The sequence below is a fragment of the Excalfactoria chinensis genome, chromosome 8, assembly GCF_039878825.1.
Source record: "Excalfactoria chinensis isolate bCotChi1 chromosome 8, bCotChi1.hap2, whole genome shotgun sequence".
Lineage (NCBI taxonomy): Eukaryota > Metazoa > Chordata > Aves > Galliformes > Phasianidae > Excalfactoria > Excalfactoria chinensis.
Window position 1 is genome coordinate 8,552,014 of NC_092832.1, and position 21,016 is coordinate 8,573,029.

Consider the following 21,016-nt stretch of genomic DNA (forward strand, 5'->3'; position numbering starts at 1 on the left):
TGAGTGACCCAGACCCAAAGAAAGCCCCAAGCACTGCAAAGGTACTTGATCTTTTATTATTAACAGCAGGTAAATACAAGGTGGTGCCAGGCTGGAGGGGCAGAGGCTGGGACCTCCGGGAGGCAAATACCAAATGGGGACTATTTTGGTTAAAAAACGCACAAACAGAAGTCATCTACACATATTTACAGTGCCCCCCTCCCACTGCCAGCTCCCAGCCCGGCACCCACAGCCTTCCCCCCAAGGCCAGATGGAGCCCCCAGGGCAGGCTGCAAAGGGCAGAGTCGGGGGGAGAGGGGACAGTCCTCAGCTAAGTGCCAGCACCAGGGCTGTGCGTGTTGTACAGCAGGATCTCCCAAGCGCCCACTGACTGTCGGGTGGGAGGGTGGCCCCCAGAGGGACAGTGCACCCCTCCACCAGGATGGGTGGACACCACTGTCCTGCCAGGAGCTGGTGCCTGCAGCAGAAAGACCAGCTTTGCGCTGGGCTTGGGGCAAAGCGCTGATGGCTTTCATCTAAGAAACATCAGCAGGGTTATGTCAGGGCCACCACCTCCTCGGTGTCCCCCCAAAGGAGCAGCCCTGCTGCCACGGGCCCCGCTGCACTGCCCTCGAGCACAGAGGCAAGGTCACACCAGGGACAAAGGGGTGGTCCTGGCCTGGGGATCGATCTACAATCCACCATCTAAAGAGCCTGAGACAAAAACCCATCACGTACTCTTTGATTTGTACAAAATAATAATAATAATAATAATAACAAAAATAACAACAATAAAAGGTGCTGGTGGCCCCTCACTCGCAGTGCCCCGTGACGGGGCTCTCAGTAGGCAAAGATGACGTGGTAGGTGACCTGGTGGCCATTGTCCCAAGCGTAAAGCAGGCGGTCCTTGGGGTTATAGTCTATCTGCGTGGTGTAGGCGTACTCATTCTCAAAGAGCAGACGGGGGATGATCTGAGTGTTGGTGTGCGTGTCAAAGGCATAGGAGATGTTGGCGTTCCTCTTGTTGTAGCTGTCGACCGCATACAGGACCCCGCAGATAACGAAGCAGTTCCCATAGAAGTTCTTCCTCAGGCCCGTCCGCCACGTCGTCTCTTTCTGGGTGCTGAGGTCAGCTGCATTCAGCTTGCTCAGCACGATCACCTCCTGGTTGAAGCCCTCGTAGCTGATGGCTGGGTAAATGACCCACAGGCCGTTCTCGTCCACGGCAAAGTCCACATCTGAGTGGCCGCGCCATCGCCACGGTGTGGACTCCTCATAGGCCACATCGTGCAGCATGGCCCAGGCGGCCACGTACCGCTGCTTCAGGTCATATTTGATGATGTTGCGGGTGAAGGCCCGGTTGTAGTAGAAGGACCCATTGTAGACAACATGCCCCGTCCCAATCCAGCTGTAGGGGAGCTTGTAGGAGTTGCTCCAGCGCCCTGAGGGACAGAGACGCCACAATGGTGAAATCTTCCTTTTTGGGGCCTGGCCATCAGCCCTGCCTTTGGCTCCCTCCCAGCCCCCCAGTGGTGACAAACATGCTCACAGCCACCATTGGCAGCTGGGCTTGCCCCGTGCTCTGAACCCCACACAATCAATCTCACACACTGGGTTACCACCACCCAAGAGGGTTTTTCCCATCCCCGTGGCAGGGAACAAGGGTGGTTTTGGAACCAGCTGACACAGCCATGGCAGTGTGGGAACAGTGCAACCCCACCTTGCTTGAAGTTGTCGAGGTTCCTGAACTCCACCAGCGTGTTTCCGTAGTAGTAGTTGGTGACGTAGATCCGCTCCTCCTTGGCCAGAGGGTCCTTCATCCAGGCCCCCTCATTGCGCCCGTAGGTGTTCTGAGTGGTGGGCCCCGAGATGGTGGACAGCGTGTCCTTGCAGCGTCCTGTGTGTGGGCAGAGGGGATGGTGAAGCTGGAAGCAGGGCAGCCACACACTCCACTCTGCCACTCCACCCCCCTGCCCACCATTTGCACAAGGAGGGGGCTGCAGTAGGTTCCAGAGTTAACAAGTGACACTTGATGCTCTGGTAAAGCACTGCCCAGTGTCTACATTCCACATCCTACCTGTGACCAGATCCACACCACGAGCAAGAGCCAGCAGGAGGGGACGGGACCTGTGGCCACGCGTGTGCACTCACCAATGATGTTCCTGATGTCCTCCTCCTCCAGGGCCTGCTTCGGGGTGGCGGGGATGGTGGTGCTGAGTGGCGGGGGGGTGCTGGCCTGCTCCAGGGGTCCCGGGCTGCTCCCCATGCCAGGCTCAGGGCTCATCCCCACATCCCATGAGGTCTGGGTGATGGTGGTGGCCACGGCAGGGCTGGGGACGGAGCTGTTGGCCACAGGCGGGCTCTCGGTGGCCATGGGTGCCACAGTGCTGGCTGATGCTGTTGGCAGCTGTGGGGTCTCCTCCTCAGGCAGCACCATGAGCGTGGTTGCAGTCTCCATGGTAGGAGGTGGTGGGCTGGCAGTGGTGGGCTCTGGTGTTGGCCCCACGGAGGTGGCAGTGGACAAGGGCAGGGTGGTCGGTGCGGTGCTGGGGTCAATGCTGGGGGTGGGCGGCCACCCCACGGGGGATGGTTTCCTCACAGCCTCACCTGCCCGCCCGCTGGGTCGCAGCAGCTGGTCCTCGATCAGTAGATCCACAGTGTTGTCCCCACTGAACAGCTCGTCCTCTGCCAGGCACAGACACGGGTCAGCAGAGCCACAGCCATCTGCCCTGCACCTCCCCTCACTACCCCTCTGTTCTGAATCCATCTATCTGCTATTTTTCTTCCTAATTCCCAGCCAGAGAAAGGGATCTGAGATCTGGGTCCTTGCAGGGCCACACTGACCTAACCTGTTTGCTGACCCAGCCTTGCACCCAAAAGCTGTGTGCTGCTTTGTGCACTGAGTTTATTGGGACTCTACCTCACTGTGCCCCCCCCCCCCCCCCAGGCACCCTGCATGGGGAGAGGGATCCTGGCTCCCCTCTGAGCCCCGCAGCACATGACCCTGCAATGACATCAGGCACGTGTGCAGGACTTGCATACATCATCAACTCACGTTTCCTTTCTGGAGAGGCATTGATTCTGTATTTCTGGCTGTGGCAGGGACTTGTTTCCTTAGCTACCATACATTTTCCATGCAGTCACACCACCACACTGCTCCCCGTGCGCAGGTCAGAGGCCGGATGCTCTCACTGCTGTTTTCAGCAGTGATTTACCAATTGGTTCTGCTGCTGTAGATCAATACACCCTGCTTCAGCCACACTGCATGCCGGAGGGGAGCAGGACTTGATAATACAGTACCTTTCCCCTTTACTCCATGTCTCCACCTCCTACAGCTCCGGTTTTGCTGCTCCCTGGCCTCCTCTCATAAACCACATCCCAGGATTAGCAGCTCATCCATCCCTGCTCCTTGCTGCTCAGTCCTCTCATTCCACCACTCACCGGCAGCCTTACCATAACACTGTGCATCCCTGCCTGCTCCTCTTTGCACCCATGGGTCTCCCAGCACGCATCTCCATCCCTTTGCTCCCATCCCAACCTCCAGGAGCCGAAATCACTATGACAGCACTGCTGGACACCTCACAGCCCTGCATTCCCCCTCTCATTTTGCTCAGGGTGCAGGAGGCAGCCATGGGTCTGACTCACGTTGCTCCTCGATGTCATTGTCAGACTCAGAGGACTGAGCCTTGTAGTAGGTGACCCCCCGCACAATGGTGGGCTTGGAGGGAGGGCGGCTCCGCGGGCTCAGCTTCCTCTGCAGGAGCTGCTCGGGCTTCCCCTCCTCGGGAGCGAGGTGTAGCTCTGCAAGGGACTCGACAGAGTTGATCTGCTGCGAGATGGTTTCATCCTTCAGGAACCTTTCTTCATACTTGCCCTGTAAGAAACGAGAGAAGTTGTTATGGGATGGGCCCAAAGAGCCAAATTTGGACCTGCAAGGACCCATTCAGCCCCTGAGCCACCATACAGCTGTACTGAGGCTGAGCAGGGGGCCAGGAGCCCAGCACCACGGCAGCTGCAGCTCATGGCTGCGGGATTTCAGCTCATTAAAGCAAAATGGAAAGCCAGCCCGAGCATTGAAGCGGTGCCCATTTGGCTGAGGGCGGGCCCAGGATTCCTTTGGAGCCCGGCTGCAATTAACAATGAGAGGGAATATTGGGAAATGAGGTCGCTCAGGGTGACAGCAGCCCCACACTTTGCTCTGCTGGGCAGGGCAGGCTCAGCCCCAACAAGGAGCAGTGCTGTGGGTATCACAGGGGCAGGGCGTGCCAGGAGCTACTTCATCCAACTGCTCAGGATGGAGAGCAGAGAGCAGCAGGCTGCGTGCCCCAAACCCTGCTAATCCACAGCGTCCCAGGCTCCCAGCCGGCCACAATGACATCAGCCTTTCCAAGCACTTGGCCCCTCCGACCTGGAGGAGCAGGAGGGGAGGCTGGAGCAGCTGAGCCAGTGCGGCCTGGCTGTACTGGGGGACACGGGCTGTGCTGAGCAGGGAGAGCAGCCCGCTGCCAGCACTGGGGTACCCCACCAGGATGCCCAACTGATGGGTGCTGTGCAGCCCTACCTCAGGGTGCACATATGCAGCCTCCGCGTCCCGCTGCAGTGAGCTCTCGATGTCAGCCAGGCTGTTGGAGATGAGGCTGGAGCAGTTCTCCCCAACACGGTTGTGGGGCGCTGATGGGGGCTCCTCCACACTGACTCCTGCCTGCGTGGCATTCCTGGACATGCCCTGGGGAATGAGAGGGGGGACATGACCCTGGCCCGGAGCCCTGCAGCCAGGGGAATGGCAGGGCCCTGAGCTCTGTCTCCATGGGTTTGGGTGTAAGATGCCCCCTGCTCCCCACCCCCCAACACCCCAGTCCTTCGTTTTGAATCTGTCCTGCCATTAATTTCTCCTAAAATCCATTGTGACCTCCATCTGTGACCCCAGAATTGCCAGCTGAAGCAGCAGCTGCATGCTGAACACAAACCAGAGGCACTCACTCTGCAAACTGCATCCGGGAGCTCATTGCTTTGCTGACACCGTTTGGATGAAGTTCCTTGTTACAATGGAAACAATTTGTATCCCTTCTCCTCTCTGCACAAACTCTGACCCAAGCCCCATTAGCTGGCCGCCCTCAAAAGCATCAGAGAGCCTTTGCTCAGAGTTTGTGAGCCACAGTGTTAGTGTTCCATTCTCAGGCTGAGTGCAATAACACCAGGACTTCCCAGCAAGATTTCTGCTGAGCTTAAGATGCTCTCCCAGGAGCGTCCCATGAGCAACACTGGCACCCTCCTCCCTTGGTGAGGGAGGCTGCTTCCAATAGCCTTGTGTCCCTGTCGCCTATTTTGTGCCATTCCAGTGACAAAACCCAACTCGTCCAGCTGAGAGCTACCCCAGATCACTGCCCTCTGATGCTCCCCAGTGCTGCCCAGCTGCTGCGCTTGGGCCCAGCTGCCCAAATATACCCTCTGCCCCCCTGACATGGCGCCAGGCTCTCCTGTGATGCCTCAGCTGTCCAGCACCGGATCCTGGGCCGGTGCAGGCAGAAATCCGGGTGCTGAGCCAGCAACTGGGGGCTGCTCACAGCTGCTCACAGCCTGCAGCCCCGCCAGCCCTCTCCTGCTCTGTCACATCCCAATGCTCTGCCCTCCAGCAGTGGCAGAGCAGTAAGAAGAGGCACAGCAGGGGCAATACCTCCATTAGTATTTCCAAGCCCTCAGACCCTTCCAGCTAGCCAGCCTAAGGCTCAGACAAACCCTCTCCCCTTCCCTGACAGCACAGAGCTCAGTGGTAAACCCAAATAGTGTCTGGAGAGCACGCCAAGCCACAGGACGAGGGTGGGATCACAACCAAAAGCATCGATGCTTTATTAATTTTAGACCTCAAAACTCCTTTCCCCTTTTTTTGGGTCAACTCCTTGCTTGGAAACCCAGGTCCTGCAGCCCTGAGCTCCTCCCAGCTGCCTCCTCCCTGACCCCAGGCGTTGAGCACCGTGCCTTCCCGAAACACATAGCAAGTGGAATTTTGGCTTTCTAAATCATCGCCACTTGGCTGCAGCCTGCAGGACTGTGCTGCTACAGAGAGAGCACTCAGCACTCCGTCTGGCAGCCCGGGTCCCCACGGCTCAGCACTGCACCCCATGCATCACATCAACCAAGGAAAGAGCTACAGATGCTCTTTCTGACCCCCTTACCTTTTCCAGCCTCTCCACCCGGCCCACCAGCTTCGTTGTGACCGAATGTAGCTTTAGCAGGTCCAGGCCATAGAAGGCACTTTCTAGCATCTCAACAATGGAGGACAGCTGTAAGACAAAGGGAGTGCTCTATCAGATTCAGGGCTTTGCTATGAGGCACCCAGTGTGGTTTCTATAGCCAAAAGAATGCACACATCTGAACACAAGGAGTTCACTAAGAAGCAAGTTGTTTTCCCTTGTACAGACAGCCCTCAGCCCCAGCAATGGTGTGTGAGATGAGAAGCGCTGCCCGTGGCTCTGCCCAGCCCCAGGCTGCCCTGAGTGGCAACAGATGAGCCAAGGGGAGAACCACAGTGCTAATAAAAGGGAGCCTGAGATCATGCTCTGAGTTCCTGCCATCCCAGGCTTGTTTTTCCTGGAACAAGAAGAAACTTGTTAAAAGATATAAAAATACTCACAAATGCAACAGCATGCAGAGACCTCAATCAGCGCCAGCCTGGTAAGAGCTGGCTTCCCTGAAGAGCAACTTCACTCGAGGGATGCTGCATCCTGCTTTCCCCTGACAGCCCTGCTTTGGAGATGTCCTGCATGTGGGTGAGGACAGGTGACCTCATGAGACCATGAGGACAGTGATACCCCCAGCACTGTGCTCCTGCTCTGACCACAGCCTCTCCTGCTGCCCTCAGCCATGAACACACACAGCATGGCCCCATGAAGCCACTGAGCATCGTTGGTGAGTGGGAACCACTGCAAGAAGGTGACATTTTCTCCCAGCAAGTCAAATCGTTCAGCACAGCTCCATAAACACGAGAGCAATGCAGGCAGCACTGCTGGCGGCGCTCGCAGTTTCCAACCCAGCCCCTCCAGTCTCCCTGCGGAGCTGACAGCGAAGGAAAGTTTCCTTTTGTGCCAAGTAAAATGGCAGCAGCAGAGACAAGGCTGTTTTATGGCTGTGCATCCACTTTTCTGCTGAGAACTGGACCGTGACGGCTGACACAATGCACACGTGGGCTGACAGACAGACACTAAAGAAACGCACTTCCACCCGGGCTGGATGGCTTCCCCCAAGGCACAGGGGTTGTAGACCTCATCAGCTGTGTTCCAGCTCCTCCTGAGCATGCACTTGTTGTAGGCTGTACAGCCAAGACCCCCAGAATGCAAGCTACACTCACAAGCAGAGAGGCAGCGAGTCACAATTTCACTGGGACACATTGCACATGTGATGGGTTGCTCCTGGCATTGCCTGCCTCTCATTCTGGGTCCCTTCCCAGAGAAGTGCTTGGTAACTAAGCCACCTGCTTTCACAGCTCCTGATCCTCACACAGCAAAGGAAAGCCCTAGGTGTGGATCCTCGCCAGGCAGGCTGTGAGTGAGGCCAGTTCCTAGAGGAGTGCTCACGCCATGGCTGGGAAGCAGACAGAGCCAAGCTGTGCTGCACTGTGCCAGCTGCATCCTCACAGGCTCTAACAGGGCTATGCTGGTCTCAGGGCTTCACCTCAGCCCAGCTGAGCTTCCTGGAGAGCGAGGGACCGCTGGAGAGCTGCAGAGCAGTCCCTCCTTCCCCAGCATGCTGGGTTATCTGCCCATGCCTGTCATCTCCCCCCACTGTGGGGAGCTTGGACAGCGGGCTGCTCACTGCCTGCGGTCTGACAAGATGAGACACATCCCCAGCTCCAAACCAATGGGAACGAGTTATTGTGCAGGGCTGACCCCAGCCAAGATGCAGCCTCACCGGGGTGCAGCCCAGAACCAGCAGAAAGTGTCACCAGCGCTCAGCCCCCTGCCCTGGGACAGCATATAGTACAGAAGTGCCAACATCTTGAAAGGGCAAATCCTCCCTGAACAGGGCAATGTCTCTCAGAAGGAGTGAGGCAATGGGGATGGATGGTGTCTGACCACTGCAGCCACATACCTCCATCCTTCTGTCCCAGCCTCACTTCTATGTAAGTGTGCAAATCTGAGAGTAGCGGACAAATGCTTTCAAAGCAGATGAAGAAAGAGGCTTCAAAAGATCTCTTTAAAGGGACAAAGAGCAGGGAAATTTGTTTCCAGAATCCACTATGAATATTGTATGTTGGCCGTGTTTTAGGGCCATCCTCCCATGCTGTTCTCTGGCTGCAGCAGGCAGCATTTATCTGTCCAAAGTGCTCTGGGCCACACTCTTCTCCAGGGCAGGAACCTTAAGCACTATCTGTCTGCCCATCCACCCATCCGTCTATATAACCATCCCATCCATGTGTCCAGCCATCCCTCTATCCAATCATCCCATCTTTCCATCAGTCCATCCAACCATCCCATCCATACATCCAGCCATCCCACCACCTCTCCACCAATCCATCCATCTATCCAACATCCACAAAGGCTCTGACACTTGCCAGCTGGAGGCAGCAATCCCCAGAGGCTTCCCGAGCGCTCCCAAGCAGCACAACAGCTCAGCCTCCAGCCTTCCTCCTACCTTTAGGTCTCCGCTGTCCGCCTCCCGCAGCTTCTGCAGCCTGAAGTCCCCCTCGCAGGGGTTCAGCGCCGAGGGGGGGGCCACGCAGGCACACTTGCAGCCGGGCCCCGAGGTGATGGTCTCCACAGTGTAGAAGTCCTCGGCACGGAAGGAGCCCTGGTTGATGCGCTGACAGGCGCCGCGGCCCAGGGGTCTCACCAGGCACTTGCAGCGGCAGTCGGAGCCCTCGGACACCGCCTTCACCTTGTCGTAGTCACCTAACAGCTGAGCACAGCGCTGTCACGGCCCTGTGGGGATGCCCGACCCCTCCCCGCTGACTTTAAGGATTCTTTGGACATCCTGAACCATGTAGAATCCTAACGGAACAACCCTACAAGCAGCGTAACCTGGTGGTGGGACTGTGATTAGCCCCATACAATGCCAGGAATTTCCTTTACGGAGATTTGCAGACAGAGCTTCTGAAAGCCCGAGCACAAAAATAACTTTGACGGTATGTTTCCAATAGGCTCCGCGTTAGCCATTTCCGAGGGCAGATAATAGCACACGGTCGGATCGGCCAAAGCCAACAGAGCCCTCCGCCGCATCCCGGGCGGGGAAGAGCCCGCACACAAAGAGGCTGCGGCAGATCCCCACCCACGGACCCCCCCCACCTTCTACGAGCCCCCCAGGGAAGTCCCCGGGCCGGTGTTTCAAAGCAGGAACAAAGCGGAGCGAATAAACCCCTCTCGAGATGCACCCACCCCGATCATGCACGGCACCCCCAGCACAGCGCAAGGCACGCACGTCGCAGCACCCCGGGTGCACGTAGCACCCCAAGGAGCATCACCCCCTAAAAGCAACGTTCCCCCGAGCAGCACCGCCCCGAGCAGCGCGGCCCCCAAATAGCATCCTTCCAAAAAGCATCGGCCCCAAAGCAGCCCCGTACCTGCGAGAGGATGTTCTCCTGGTTGTCCGCCTCGTCCTGCAGCGGCTCTGCGGAGGGCCCAGCGGTGCCGGTGGGGACCGGCTCTGCCCGGCAGCCGGCGACCAGCGCGGCCAGGCAGAGCAGCAGCGACAGCGGCCGAGCCATGGGACGACGGGGCCGGAGCCGGGGCGGGCGCGGAGCCGCCGCTGCTCGCTCAGGTGCGGCGCGGAGGGCGCGGGCGGGGCCGGGCCGGGCCCCCGCCTCTCTCCGCCTCCTTCCCTCCCTCCTTCCCTGCCCCCAGCTCCAGGAGAAGGCGGAGTCGAAGAGGGGCCGGCCGACCCCTGGGGGGCAGGTGGACCCAGCGGATGCAGCGAACTGTGATCGATCCACGATGCTACCGGAATGCATCGAGGGTAACATCCTGAGCCTGTAATAGCCCCACCAGGGGGATGCAGTGCTGGACATGCTGCTCGCCAGCGCTGGAGAGCCGACCTCAGAACTCGAGTCTGCCCGGGCTGTAGCAGCCATGCAGCAGTGGACAAGGGAAGAGCCTGCGATGTGGTCTGTCAGGGCATCAGTAAGGCCTTGGACACAGTCCCCTGTAACATCCTTCTCTCCAAATTGGAAAGGTACAGATTTAACAAGTGGACTGTTGGATGGATGAAGAATGTGTGGTGAGATCACACCCACAGAGCAGTGGTCAATGGATGGAGATTGGTGGTGAACAGCGTCCTTCAGGGGTCAGGACTGGTCAGTACTGGTCCCAGTGCTCCTTAACATCATCATGACACTGGCACAAAAACGTGTGTAGTGTAAGGCTTTGCACTCACTGCTTTCCATGACACTTTGCACAGCTGTTACCAAGATCCAGGGGAGACCAGCTCCTCACCACGGTCCCCAAGAAGGAGCTTGGCTCCCAGCAGTGCGCATCTGCACACTGTATGTACTGCTTCAGAAATTACATAATGTACAGTAGTGCATATTGTTCAGGGTTTTTTAATCGTGTATATTAACCTGGCAAAATATTTACTTTTGAAATGACCACCCATACGCACAACAGTTATCACAACTTCAGGTGTTTATTGTAGTGCATTTGCAGAAAGTAAACGTTCAGACAAAAGGCGTTTAGTGTCCACTGTGTTGGTGCGCAGCATGCAGAATTTCATTATATGATTTCACACACACTTATGGGATTGTTGCTTAAATTGCAAGTTATCTAAAATATGCTTTCCTTTGTCTTTCTATTCTGCTCCTATAGTGAAAGGACTATAGGAAATAAGGCATCCATTGCATGGTATCACAATGAGCAAACCATATAAAATAAGTTGAAAGAACTGAACTTGTGTAAGATCTAATGTTCTAGACAGACACAGGCAGTACCGGGTCATACAGCCTGGTAGGAAACATCAGTTCCTAACCTGCGGTGAGATGTGACTCTCAGAGTCTATGTCTTTACTTTAGTCCAGGCTTATAGACAGGTACACTAAAGGAAGTTCTCTACTTAAAAATATATACTTTGAAAGTGCTCCTGCCTGACTATTCCTTTAAACATTTAAGGTCAGCACGCTGCACAGCAGAATGCTGTAAGGGGCTCTGGCTGGGGCTGGGTGTGAACCATCCACATCTCTTCACTCACCTTACCCCTCCAACTTCATTTCCAGCCTTTCATGTTCTCGCTTCTCTGAAAGGAGACTGCTATTTTCCTCACACGGTGCTTCTTATCATACAAATATTTAGTTGATGCTCAGAGCCATATCTGAATGGCTCGTACATCAATCCACTGTACTGTCACCAGAAACAAGTTCCACCAAATCTCATAGTTTTAATTTATTTTAACAAATATTACATATTTAAAACAAACAAACAAACAAACAAAAAACTGCTGAGGGTACCAGACTGCTTTAGTTCACTCATTGCATGAGAGAGAATGCCTGCAATACTGAGGACTAGCTTGATGCTCCAAGTCACTGCTATGTGACACTATTTCTTCATGTTGAAAGTTACTGCCTTCCTAATCTGCTCATGTAGTCTAGCCTAGTCTGAACACAGACAACTTGTTAATGCCCTTTGCAGTCAAGCAAATTTTAACTGAGGAAACAAATAGAACAAAGCTAAAAAACAAACAAACCTGAGCTAGAAGTGAGAGCGCCTGACCAGAAAGGCTGTAAGTGTATCACAAGCTTTTGCCACAGGTTTATACTGGTTTTGGAGAAAAGCATTTAGACTTGGGGTGTAAGATTTTCCACCAGCTCTATACTACCTACTTCCTGCAACGTGTGCTGCTTCAGAGCCTCCATGGTGTGCTCCCACAGACCATCAGATATGTTCACTAGGACCTGCGCAAGAGGGGGAAAAATGTCAGGTGCACACACCAAAATTCAATTGTACAAGAAGCCTTAAAACGCATCTGAACTATCTAATTATGTATCTGCCTGGTAAGAAACTACCACGAACCACCGTAAAACATCTTTAACATGTGAAAGATGTAGGAGGAGCCCCATATGTATTGCAGGGCCACGTGGACTATCAAAGGAACAGAAGCCATATCATTTTTACCACTTGAGATACTCGTTTCTTCCCACAGATCATTTGTTTCAAAGTAAGACTAGATGGACACAGAACTGAGCTGAAGGAGCAATGTCCACTAATTCTAGGCAACTGCAAAGTCAGCCCCTGGTCTAACTCCTAGGGACAGAATCACGCTACTTCCAGATATAATCAGTTTGGAGCACTAATGTGCATAGTGTGAGGAGCACACGTGGATCACATTTGCCACGAAAATAAAATAATAATCAGTTAGGAAATAAGACTCCAAAACCAGGTACTTCAATGCCTGCAGCTCCATTTGCATCCACAGCTTTGTGGACTGCCCAGTCGTCCTGAAGAACAAGTTGCTTGAGAGTAACCAGGTTTTCACTTTCAAATGCTTTTTTAGAGTCCTGGTCCCTGCCTCGTGTTGAGTTTCTTGTCTGACTGCACTGAGAGATGTGCACAGAAAAGGAAATATTAACATCAGCGCCCTTTACCCAGGAGCAAGAAGGCCTGCTCCACTTCATCCCACACTTTCATCCCAAGTAAGGCAATCAGTCAGACCAAGGGCTCTCAGCTCTAGGCGGTGTCGCTGCAGGCTCTGCTCTGTCCTGGCTCCAAAACATGCCCCCATCTCCTCTCCTTCACAGATATGTGACAGTTAACAACACATCATACCCAGAAAAGCCCATAGCAAGGAGACGCAAAGGTCTTGGATCTTTTTAGGAAGCTGCAAGTGTTTAAGGCTCCCGCACCAAGGGGCCCTTCTGCAAGCAAGGTGCAGAGCTGCAGCCCGCCGAGTTAAACATAAACCACATATCCTGCAACTGGTAGTCCAGAAGAAACAAAGTGTTAAATAACTGAAGCATTACACTCTCCATAGTGGACGTTAGGCAGTCACCCTCTAAGTGCTGTGACAATAATACTTTAAACTGTGTGCTATTGTAAAACCTTTGCAAGATGTTTTCTTTTAAAAGCTTCTGGCCTGCTAGCATCTACATTTGAACCCCCTGAAGAGAGTATAATTGAGAAGTGGGTAAGAGGACGCAGAATGAGTTCAGCAAGTCCCAGCTGTTGGTGCAGAAAGGATTAATATCTGCACATGACACATACAGGGTTTCCAAGTTACTGTATTTACAAAGACTGCTCCAAAAGTAATGCCTCCTGTTTTATTATGTCGGCCCACAGTGTCAGGCGGATGTCAGTAGGATGGCAGTAATGGTTGAGCCTTCCCACCAATATGTTGTTACATTTTGTTTCTGTGTGACAGATGGCAGCAGAGGAGCAGTCTGACAGAATGGCAACCAACATGGAAGCCTGTACAAAGCAAAGGTGAATTCCTCAGTGTGGAAAATATGGCACCTGTTGACATTCATTGATGCCTGCTGAATGTTTATGGGAACCAAACAGCAGATGTGAGCACAGTGAGGCAGTGGGTGGTGTGTTTTAGCAGTGGCAACAGCAACAGGCTTTTAACTCAAGCATTTCATTACAGAGCATTACAAACAGTTTCTTATTACTGCAGTGTTTTATTTTTTCCTTGTCCCCCCAAATCAGGTATGCTTCATAAACATTACACCAGGGATATTTTGTGGTGTGGTGCATTTGTGTATACATTAATGTATAATTTTTACATGGATACTTACCATTACAACAACAGAAGAGAGATACAGAACCTTCCTCTTCTAATCTGTACCTCCCAGAGTTTGGTAAGTCTTTGCACTGTGATATAAATCTCTGAAGTTCTGTCTCTGGAAAGCCATCTTGTTGGTAGTGCTAAAAATCGATATTTAGTTAAACCTTGAACAAGGCTAAAGCACAGAACAACCTAAAGCAGTACATTAAGAACATGAAGTAAGACTTGCCTCCCCAGAACACTTTTCATGTACTATTCAAGCACGAAATTAGAAGATTCAGAGAACTGTATGTGAAATTCCTACTTTTTAGTTGATAATAAGCATCCATTAGGAGAGGAAATCAGACAGGCTTATAAGAAAACCAAAGTAGGAAAGAATTAAAAATCTCTTGAAGTCACTCAATGCCCTCACAAATAGCTTTTACATTCATTCATAAAACTGGCTTGCACCACAAGCCAAAATATCAAGGGAGATGAAAGTCCGGATAGCACCAATCTTGTCTTTTTTATCCCAAACAAATGTTAAGAGTTCATGCTTACCTTGATAGTTTCATACGTATCTGTAATGAGGGCAATGAAGAGACTTAGCACCATGTAGATGAACAGACTGATGAAGGAGTAGAGGTAGATTCTACTGAATAACCAAACCAAGTAACTTTTCTGCTGCATTTTTGCAAAAGTGGCAAACATGTCATCTCCATTTATCAATGAAAAGAGGCATTCAGAAACCACATTCAGAGAATGGAACTGAAAAAGACAAGGACATCTGTTGCCACTTTATTTGGGGCCCTAGACTGTACATAACCTGAAGGAGATATATGGCTGTTGACTGGCTCCTCTGAACATATTGTACACCCAGGGCACGACAACATGCAGTACTAACCAGAAAGTACTTATGGAATGAGCAAAGTTTGTCCCCTCCTATACACAAAAGCAATCAATCCCCTCTTTTGTAAACTCTTGCTATTTGATAAGCCAGTTTCACTTTAAAATAGGATAATATCCCCAAAGTTTTAGTCTGATAATAGTGTGTTCTGAGAGATCAAAGCTGTTTCTCAAAGTACCACTCAAGACTCCCAGCATATGACTGGAAGTCACAGCAGCTTCCTCTCCTGACTCATTGCTTTCACAATGAGAGGGAAGTCTGACCACGTTGTGACAGTCAGGCTATTCAAACATTAGCATCATGTTGAAGATGAGTGATTTTTGTATTAAGGGAAGCCTTGACATGGAAACTTAGAAGACAACAGTAGTAAACTCTCATTTATTTAGAATCTATTACACTATTCACTTTGTATTTTTAATCTTGAGTATATTACCTTCACATGGTATGGCCCCAGTACAATCCATCCACAGAAACAATAGCCTAGATAGATCATAGCAGCGCAACAGCAGAACCTCATGACGTTGGGTAATGCTGCTCGCAGCGTTAGAATGAGAAGCTGCAGAAAGCAATGCCAACAGTAAGAGTTCAACCCGACATTTCTTCTTGTTGTCTTATAGCAGCAAACAGAATAAATACCAACAGCATGAAGATCTCAGGAGATCCTTACATTATACTTCTGAAAGAAACCTAGGTAGCGAATGACTCCAAGCCACACCAGCATAGTGGATGTTCCTAGCAGTATGCTACAGACGTCGTAACTTGTCAGACTCTAAAGGAAAGAAAATAAAAATAGAAAAAAAAAATCAAGTATTATAACAAATGCCAGGTTTTAAATTGCAACTCTTGTTACTGCAAAAATCTAATGAGCAACTTTGTTTTCCTTAGAAATTAGTTTGGGGCAATATGTTGTAGAGGGCAGAAATACCACCAAAGAGTAAGGGAACTTTCAAAGTGCTACTCATTCCACATGCCTTTAAAAATTACTGTTGATGAACCAGATTCTCACCATGAGATAAGTGCTATTTGATGGGCCAGCAGCACAGCTGGACTGCAGCTGCAGAGACCCCCTTTCCTCAATGCATAACTCGACAGGTCCTGCTGTGTGGCCCTGAAAACACCTCATGCTGTTCCTAGATCTGCAGACACTGCTGCTGCAATCTGCTGCAACTGCATCAGCAGATTCCCCAAACTAGCTTTGGACTTTCTCTACCACACCACAACGTACAGTGTAAACCTGATTTTAGAACTACAGAGCAAAAACAGCTCTTCCAGTATGTAGATAAAGCTTTTATTTTTATTTATTTATTTAATGTTGTAAGATGTCAGCAGAGTTCAGAGAAACACTAAGAAGGATTTGGCTGTGTAGCAAAGACCCGTGAGGTGTAGGAAGTTGTCAAGGAGAAAAATAATTAGCTTTTAATTAGTTTTAACCAGAGTTTCATGTATATGCTTTTCTTCTGTCTATACATCCTGGTCCACTTTCATCCAAGTTACTCTACATCCTGTCCCATGAACTGCAGCTCTTCTCCAAAATGCTCACAACCGGTCAAGGTAACCTGAATAAAAAGTGTTCACTACTTTCTGTGAGAGAATGGACCTCTTGTGAGTGAGCATGAATCTCTCTCTCATCTCAGCTCCTCTCTACGTTTAAGTTTACAGCTCCTAAAGTAAGATAGAGCAATGTGTGATAATCAAGCAGTCACCAGATTGATTTCAGCTCTGTCCTTTCATCACTACCGTCCACAGTCTGTTGTGTTGCAATGCTATGCTTCAAAGTCTGATATAGATTCAGTAAAAAAAAAAAAATAACAACATGATCTGAATACTACAGTGCTTTAGCGTAACATATTGCAATTTCCATTGCCCAACATTTCATATTTATTTATTTTCTGTTGTAAGTTTATTTTAGAAATTGAAGGCTTAAAATCAGGCTGTGGCTGAGCGTTCTGTACATGCTGGAAACCAGAAGCTAGGAAAGCAGCAAAGTGATGCTTAAGAAGAAAATCTCTACGCCAGTTAAACACTTATTAAACCTGGTACAGAAACTTAAATGCTAAATTAAAGAAAATAAATAAGAAAGCAAATCTAATTGGCCCTTAATTGGGCAGAGAAGTCAATACTCTTAAATGTTCAGAGATGAAATTATTTTATTCCCCTGAGACACCTGAAAGGAGTAAAGAGTATTAGAATTCTAATACACAGTCATATTTGGAAACAATACACCCGAGTTATAATTCCAGACAAGAAGACAGAGTTCCAAAAGTTTGTGCCAGTTGGAATCAAGGATAGCCATCCCAGAGACCTCAGAGATTTAAACCTAGGTGAGACAGAAGCAGTCAGCATTGCTTCCACATAGCAGTGTAAGTATCTTACCTTGGCCTGTATCTCCATTTTGAGAGTTGATCCAACAATAGTTAGGACATCACTAACCATAATGAGGATATACCAGCCATTGACAAATTCCATCTGATCATTGTAAGATACTTCTTTCTTGTAATAATATAGGAAAACGCTAACAAATTCCTGGGGGAAAGGAAGAGAAAGAAAAGTTAATTAGACTAATGCAAAACATAAAGACTTTCCAAAGGAAGAGTTATACCCACTCTTTGGAGACGAATTCCTTTGACTACTGATCGTGTGCAAAGGACCAATGAACTCAGACAGATCAGTATGACAAAAGCATCGAAGATCATCATGTAATGCGTATTCTTCTGTACTGCAGGAACAAAAACATACATGTTTTACGTGTATAATCATATACATCTCATCTTGAGAACTGAAGTATGAATCAGTTTTTGATGTTTGCTATATTTATATGAATTAAGACAAATCCTTGCATTTTTCCCAAAAAAGCTTACCTGACATTTTCAAGAGACGCATGAGTATATCTGCACTACCGATACCATTCCAGTTAGTTTAGAAAGGTTGACACCACATCAAAAATGTCATATATCAGAGTGTGAATGGGTCTTGCAAGGCTGCAGAATGGGAGGTAGAGCTTGTCTATTTTGCAAGCACTGCAACGGCCCTTTGAGACACAACATTTGTATCAAAAATAAATAAATAAATAAATAAATAATCTCAGTAATTTTACAATACATATCTTCTCTTCCAGAACAGAATTTGACTATCAGATGGCTCTTCTGTCATTAAGTTGCACTACTGCTCAGATAGCTATGACCAACACTGAGCTAGACATGAGCTCCCCATCTCTTTTGTTACTAAAAATAACATTCTTGATCAATTAAGGACAATTCTTGCAGCAAAACTACTGCTATACATCTTTCTTCTTTTATTCCGTAACATATAGCAGAATCTAGATGGGGTTAGTATGAGAATTCGATTCTTAATGCTTAAAGAGTTACTACATTTGAGAAACAAAAATTGAAGAAAATTAATGCTAAGGTTGAAAGAATGGGCAGCAACTCTCCAAAATGGGATGCCAGTATTCTAGTTGACATCACAAAAATACCAACTATCCAGAAAAAGCCCACCTTCTTCTTGTTTAGAAGTCTCTAATACGTGTACTGGTGCCAAACAAGATGGTTCTGCAACATAGTTCAGAACAGCAGCATTTGACATCGCTGCCTTTGTATTTTTCCTTGGCTTTCAAAAAACAGTACAGGGTACTTCAGGAGATGATACTGAAAACTGTAACTGAGGCAATCTACACCAGTGTCAAATATGGATTATTATAGAGGCCGGTTATCAAAACCTTATCCTACTGCACAAGTAATCGGTTAGAGGTAGCATGCCATCTGGTGTACATTTATAACACGGCACCAAACAAAGCCGGCTGATTGTTCAGCAGATTACACGCTTGCTTAAACAGTGTGTTTCACCCTCTGTGATGCACTTCGTTAAATTCACAGTATTAATTCCAGATAGGACCTTAAAAAAAATAACTCTCCTTAATATCAGCTGTTCACAAGGTAATTTCCTAATGCAGGTATAGCAAAAGAGAAAGCAACAAAATGGAAAAATAGATCTCCTCCACCAGGAAAAAATAAAAATATATGAAAAACAAGTGGAATTTAAAGTCCTGCACAGCTCCCGGTGTTCAAAGAGATTCATTAATCTACAAAGACCTCTGGCGAAATTTTGACTGGAGATTGTAGCTCCCAACAAAGGGTGCTCCTACTATCAACTATTTAAGATAGATACTCAACTATACTGCTCATCTCAGTTAGACTCAGATACACACTAAACTATGTTTAAGCAACGATCAGGAGTATTTCCAGCTATTTCACTCTAGCAGCCCTCAGCAACAGCGCTTCCTTATCTGCCTGCTGTTAAGTCCTGAAATAAGAGTGAATCAGTTTCAACTTTCCACCACTATTGCATGTCCTTCCGTTGCCTGGTGCTAGAGCAATGCTTCATGGCCTGCCATAACCAGTGAGCAGCTTAAGCTCAATAGCCAAAACCATGATGAAAACACTTCAGCGCAACAGTATCGATGGTACAAGGTTTCACAGTTGTTTAAGAACAGTTCTTCAGGAAAAAAGCAAACCAACAACCAGGATTTAGAGTGCACCTATTAGACAGTGTATGTCAGTAGTGCCTCATCTTTACATAAAAAAAGGTTAACAAACATTATGCTAGTTTAACTTGAAAATCTGAAGATATGTCACTTACTTGATCCAGAAACATGCCAGTCTTTACATTCCCTGATCTCTATGTCATTGTCTAGACTGATTTTGATTCTTCCACTGTGGGCTTTATTATCAAACACTATCTGTAGTAACAAAGAAGTAATTAAAAGTAACTGTTAAAACAAAACAAGTACTTCTTGACCTCACGGTATCAGCTGCAGAAGACACTCAAGACAAACATAAGGCACGTTTCCCAGCCATCCTGCACGCTGAGACAACGCGGGCTCCGATCCCACGTGGATATCGCCGCACACAGCCCGTCCCCTCCTTGCAGCACCGCACCGCGCCTCGCCCTCTCCCCACGCCCCGCAGCCGGCTGAGCGCCACGGGGCCCCCCCCCGTACCCAACCGGGAGAGAAGCGCGGGGCTCCCCGGGCTCGGCCCCTCGCAGCCCGGAGCGGAGGCTTTGACGCAAATACCTGAGCTGTGCTCCCGCTGCGGGCACCGCGCTCCGGCGCCCGGCGGGGTGCAGCGGCTCGGCAGCCTCCCGGCTCCCACCGCCTCCTGCAGGCACTGCCCGCGGCGCGGCGCCGCCCTGCCCGGCTTTGGTCCGGGCCGCTGCGGCGGAAGGGAAGGCCGAGTCACTCGTCCTACAATTTGCCGTGCCACATCTTTAATTAAACAAAAAAAGAGCAAAACACAACGCGATGCAACAGACCCTTCCGGCTACGGAAATGTAGTTGCAAAGGGCAGGCGGCGGGACGGGGCGCACAGTGATGTGGGAGCGCTGCGGGCTCAAAGGATGATGCTGGAGCAAACTGAGTTATCGCTGTGCACCGGACAGAGGAGCGCAGCGCCTCACCGAACCAGACGGCACCGAACTACCCACACATCCACCCACTCGACAGACCCAGCGCAGCCCCCGCCAGCTGCCGGCAGCCCCTCTCGCACCGCACGCTGGGACGCGGAGCTTTCCTGCCCCTCAACCAATAGCGACTTCCCCCCGTGGGGGCGGGCTCGAAAAGCAGCTCGCTTATTGACTGTCGGAAACGTCAATCCCGCCCCGTCCCGTTGCCATGACAACCTCACGCCGCGCAGGTAAGCGGGGCTCCATGCGGGCGCAGGGCGGGCTGTCGGGTGGCCGCGCGTTGGAAGGCTGAGCTGCAAACAAAAACCTCTGCGGATTTCTACTAAATAAGGAAACCCGCACCTGGCTCACGTAGGCACAGTTCCTTCGAGCTCTGCCCGTGCTGAGTAAGGTCCATCCACGTGCAGAGCGGATGGGGCAGTTGCCAAAACTTCATCCCAGGCTCGTTGCAGTACAAAGCTGAGGTGTGCCGTGCGCTCTTTGCGTAGGGCAAAGTAGTTAAATGAAGTGAACGCTGTACATGAACTGAGGCAGCAAATAGGTCATTAGTGAGACGGTATTTGTAGTAAGTTCCTAAATGTTTACAGGCAGAAATGTGGGCTTTAGCTGGACGGTGACACCACCGGAAGAAAAAAAAGCAGAGTGTGTTTTTAATAATGTCCTTGTAGTCCTTCTGTTAAATTGACCCCGTTTTTGTCACAGCAAATTGGAGTAAATTAGCCTTTAATTAGTAATGCACACAAACTGAAATCTAAATCATTCCGTTAAGCAAGTAATGAATCACTCCATTCGGACAGCAGCAGTTGTGTTGCTGACAGCTGATGTTCCTTCCGTCCGCAGCACCTGGCAACATCACGCCCTGGTTATACAGCCATCAGCGTCCAGATCCATTAGCCAGGGAGGAGAACATTCTGATCTTCATTTTGCTCTTTATGATATTATAAAGTTCATCATGTTACATCCAGCTACAGTTACAGCTGAGCATTTGTAATGA

At 50.1% G+C, this 21,016-nt stretch overlaps 2 protein-coding genes across 3 annotated transcripts; both read right to left on the reverse strand.

Moving 5' to 3' along the window:
* Window positions 1-34: 34 nt before the first annotated feature.
* Window positions 35-9,748, reverse strand: OLFML2B (olfactomedin like 2B). Of its 2 annotated transcripts, XM_072343132.1 has the most exons (9): window positions 9,533-9,748; window positions 8,608-8,871; window positions 6,153-6,260; window positions 4,541-4,705; window positions 3,625-3,853; window positions 2,587-2,664; window positions 2,131-2,469; window positions 1,700-1,876; window positions 35-1,421 (listed from the first exon to the last, which is right to left on the reverse strand). In XM_072343132.1, the coding sequence occupies exons 1-9, from the start codon at window positions 9,674-9,676 to the stop codon at window positions 820-822; spliced, it is 2,106 nt and encodes a 701-aa protein (XP_072199233.1). In that variant the 5' UTR covers window positions 9,677-9,748; the 3' UTR covers window positions 35-819. The 2 variants fall into 2 exon arrangements, with proteins under 2 accessions (XP_072199233.1, XP_072199232.1); XM_072343131.1 differs by having other exon boundaries at window positions 2,131-2,664.
* Window positions 9,749-10,573: 825 nt separating this feature from the next.
* On the reverse strand, window positions 10,574-20,419 carry LOC140255611 (mucolipin-3-like). The gene is made up of 11 exons (XM_072343363.1): window positions 20,365-20,419; window positions 20,017-20,194; window positions 19,634-19,772; window positions 19,198-19,297; window positions 17,166-17,278; window positions 16,936-17,085; window positions 15,230-15,331; window positions 14,996-15,118; window positions 14,217-14,423; window positions 13,687-13,816; window positions 10,574-11,847 (listed from the first exon to the last, which is right to left on the reverse strand). Exons 1-11 carry the CDS (start codon window positions 20,417-20,419, stop codon window positions 11,828-11,830), a joined length of 1,317 nt encoding a protein of 438 aa, XP_072199464.1. The 3' UTR covers window positions 10,574-11,827.
* Window positions 20,420-21,016: the final 597 nt, after the last annotated feature.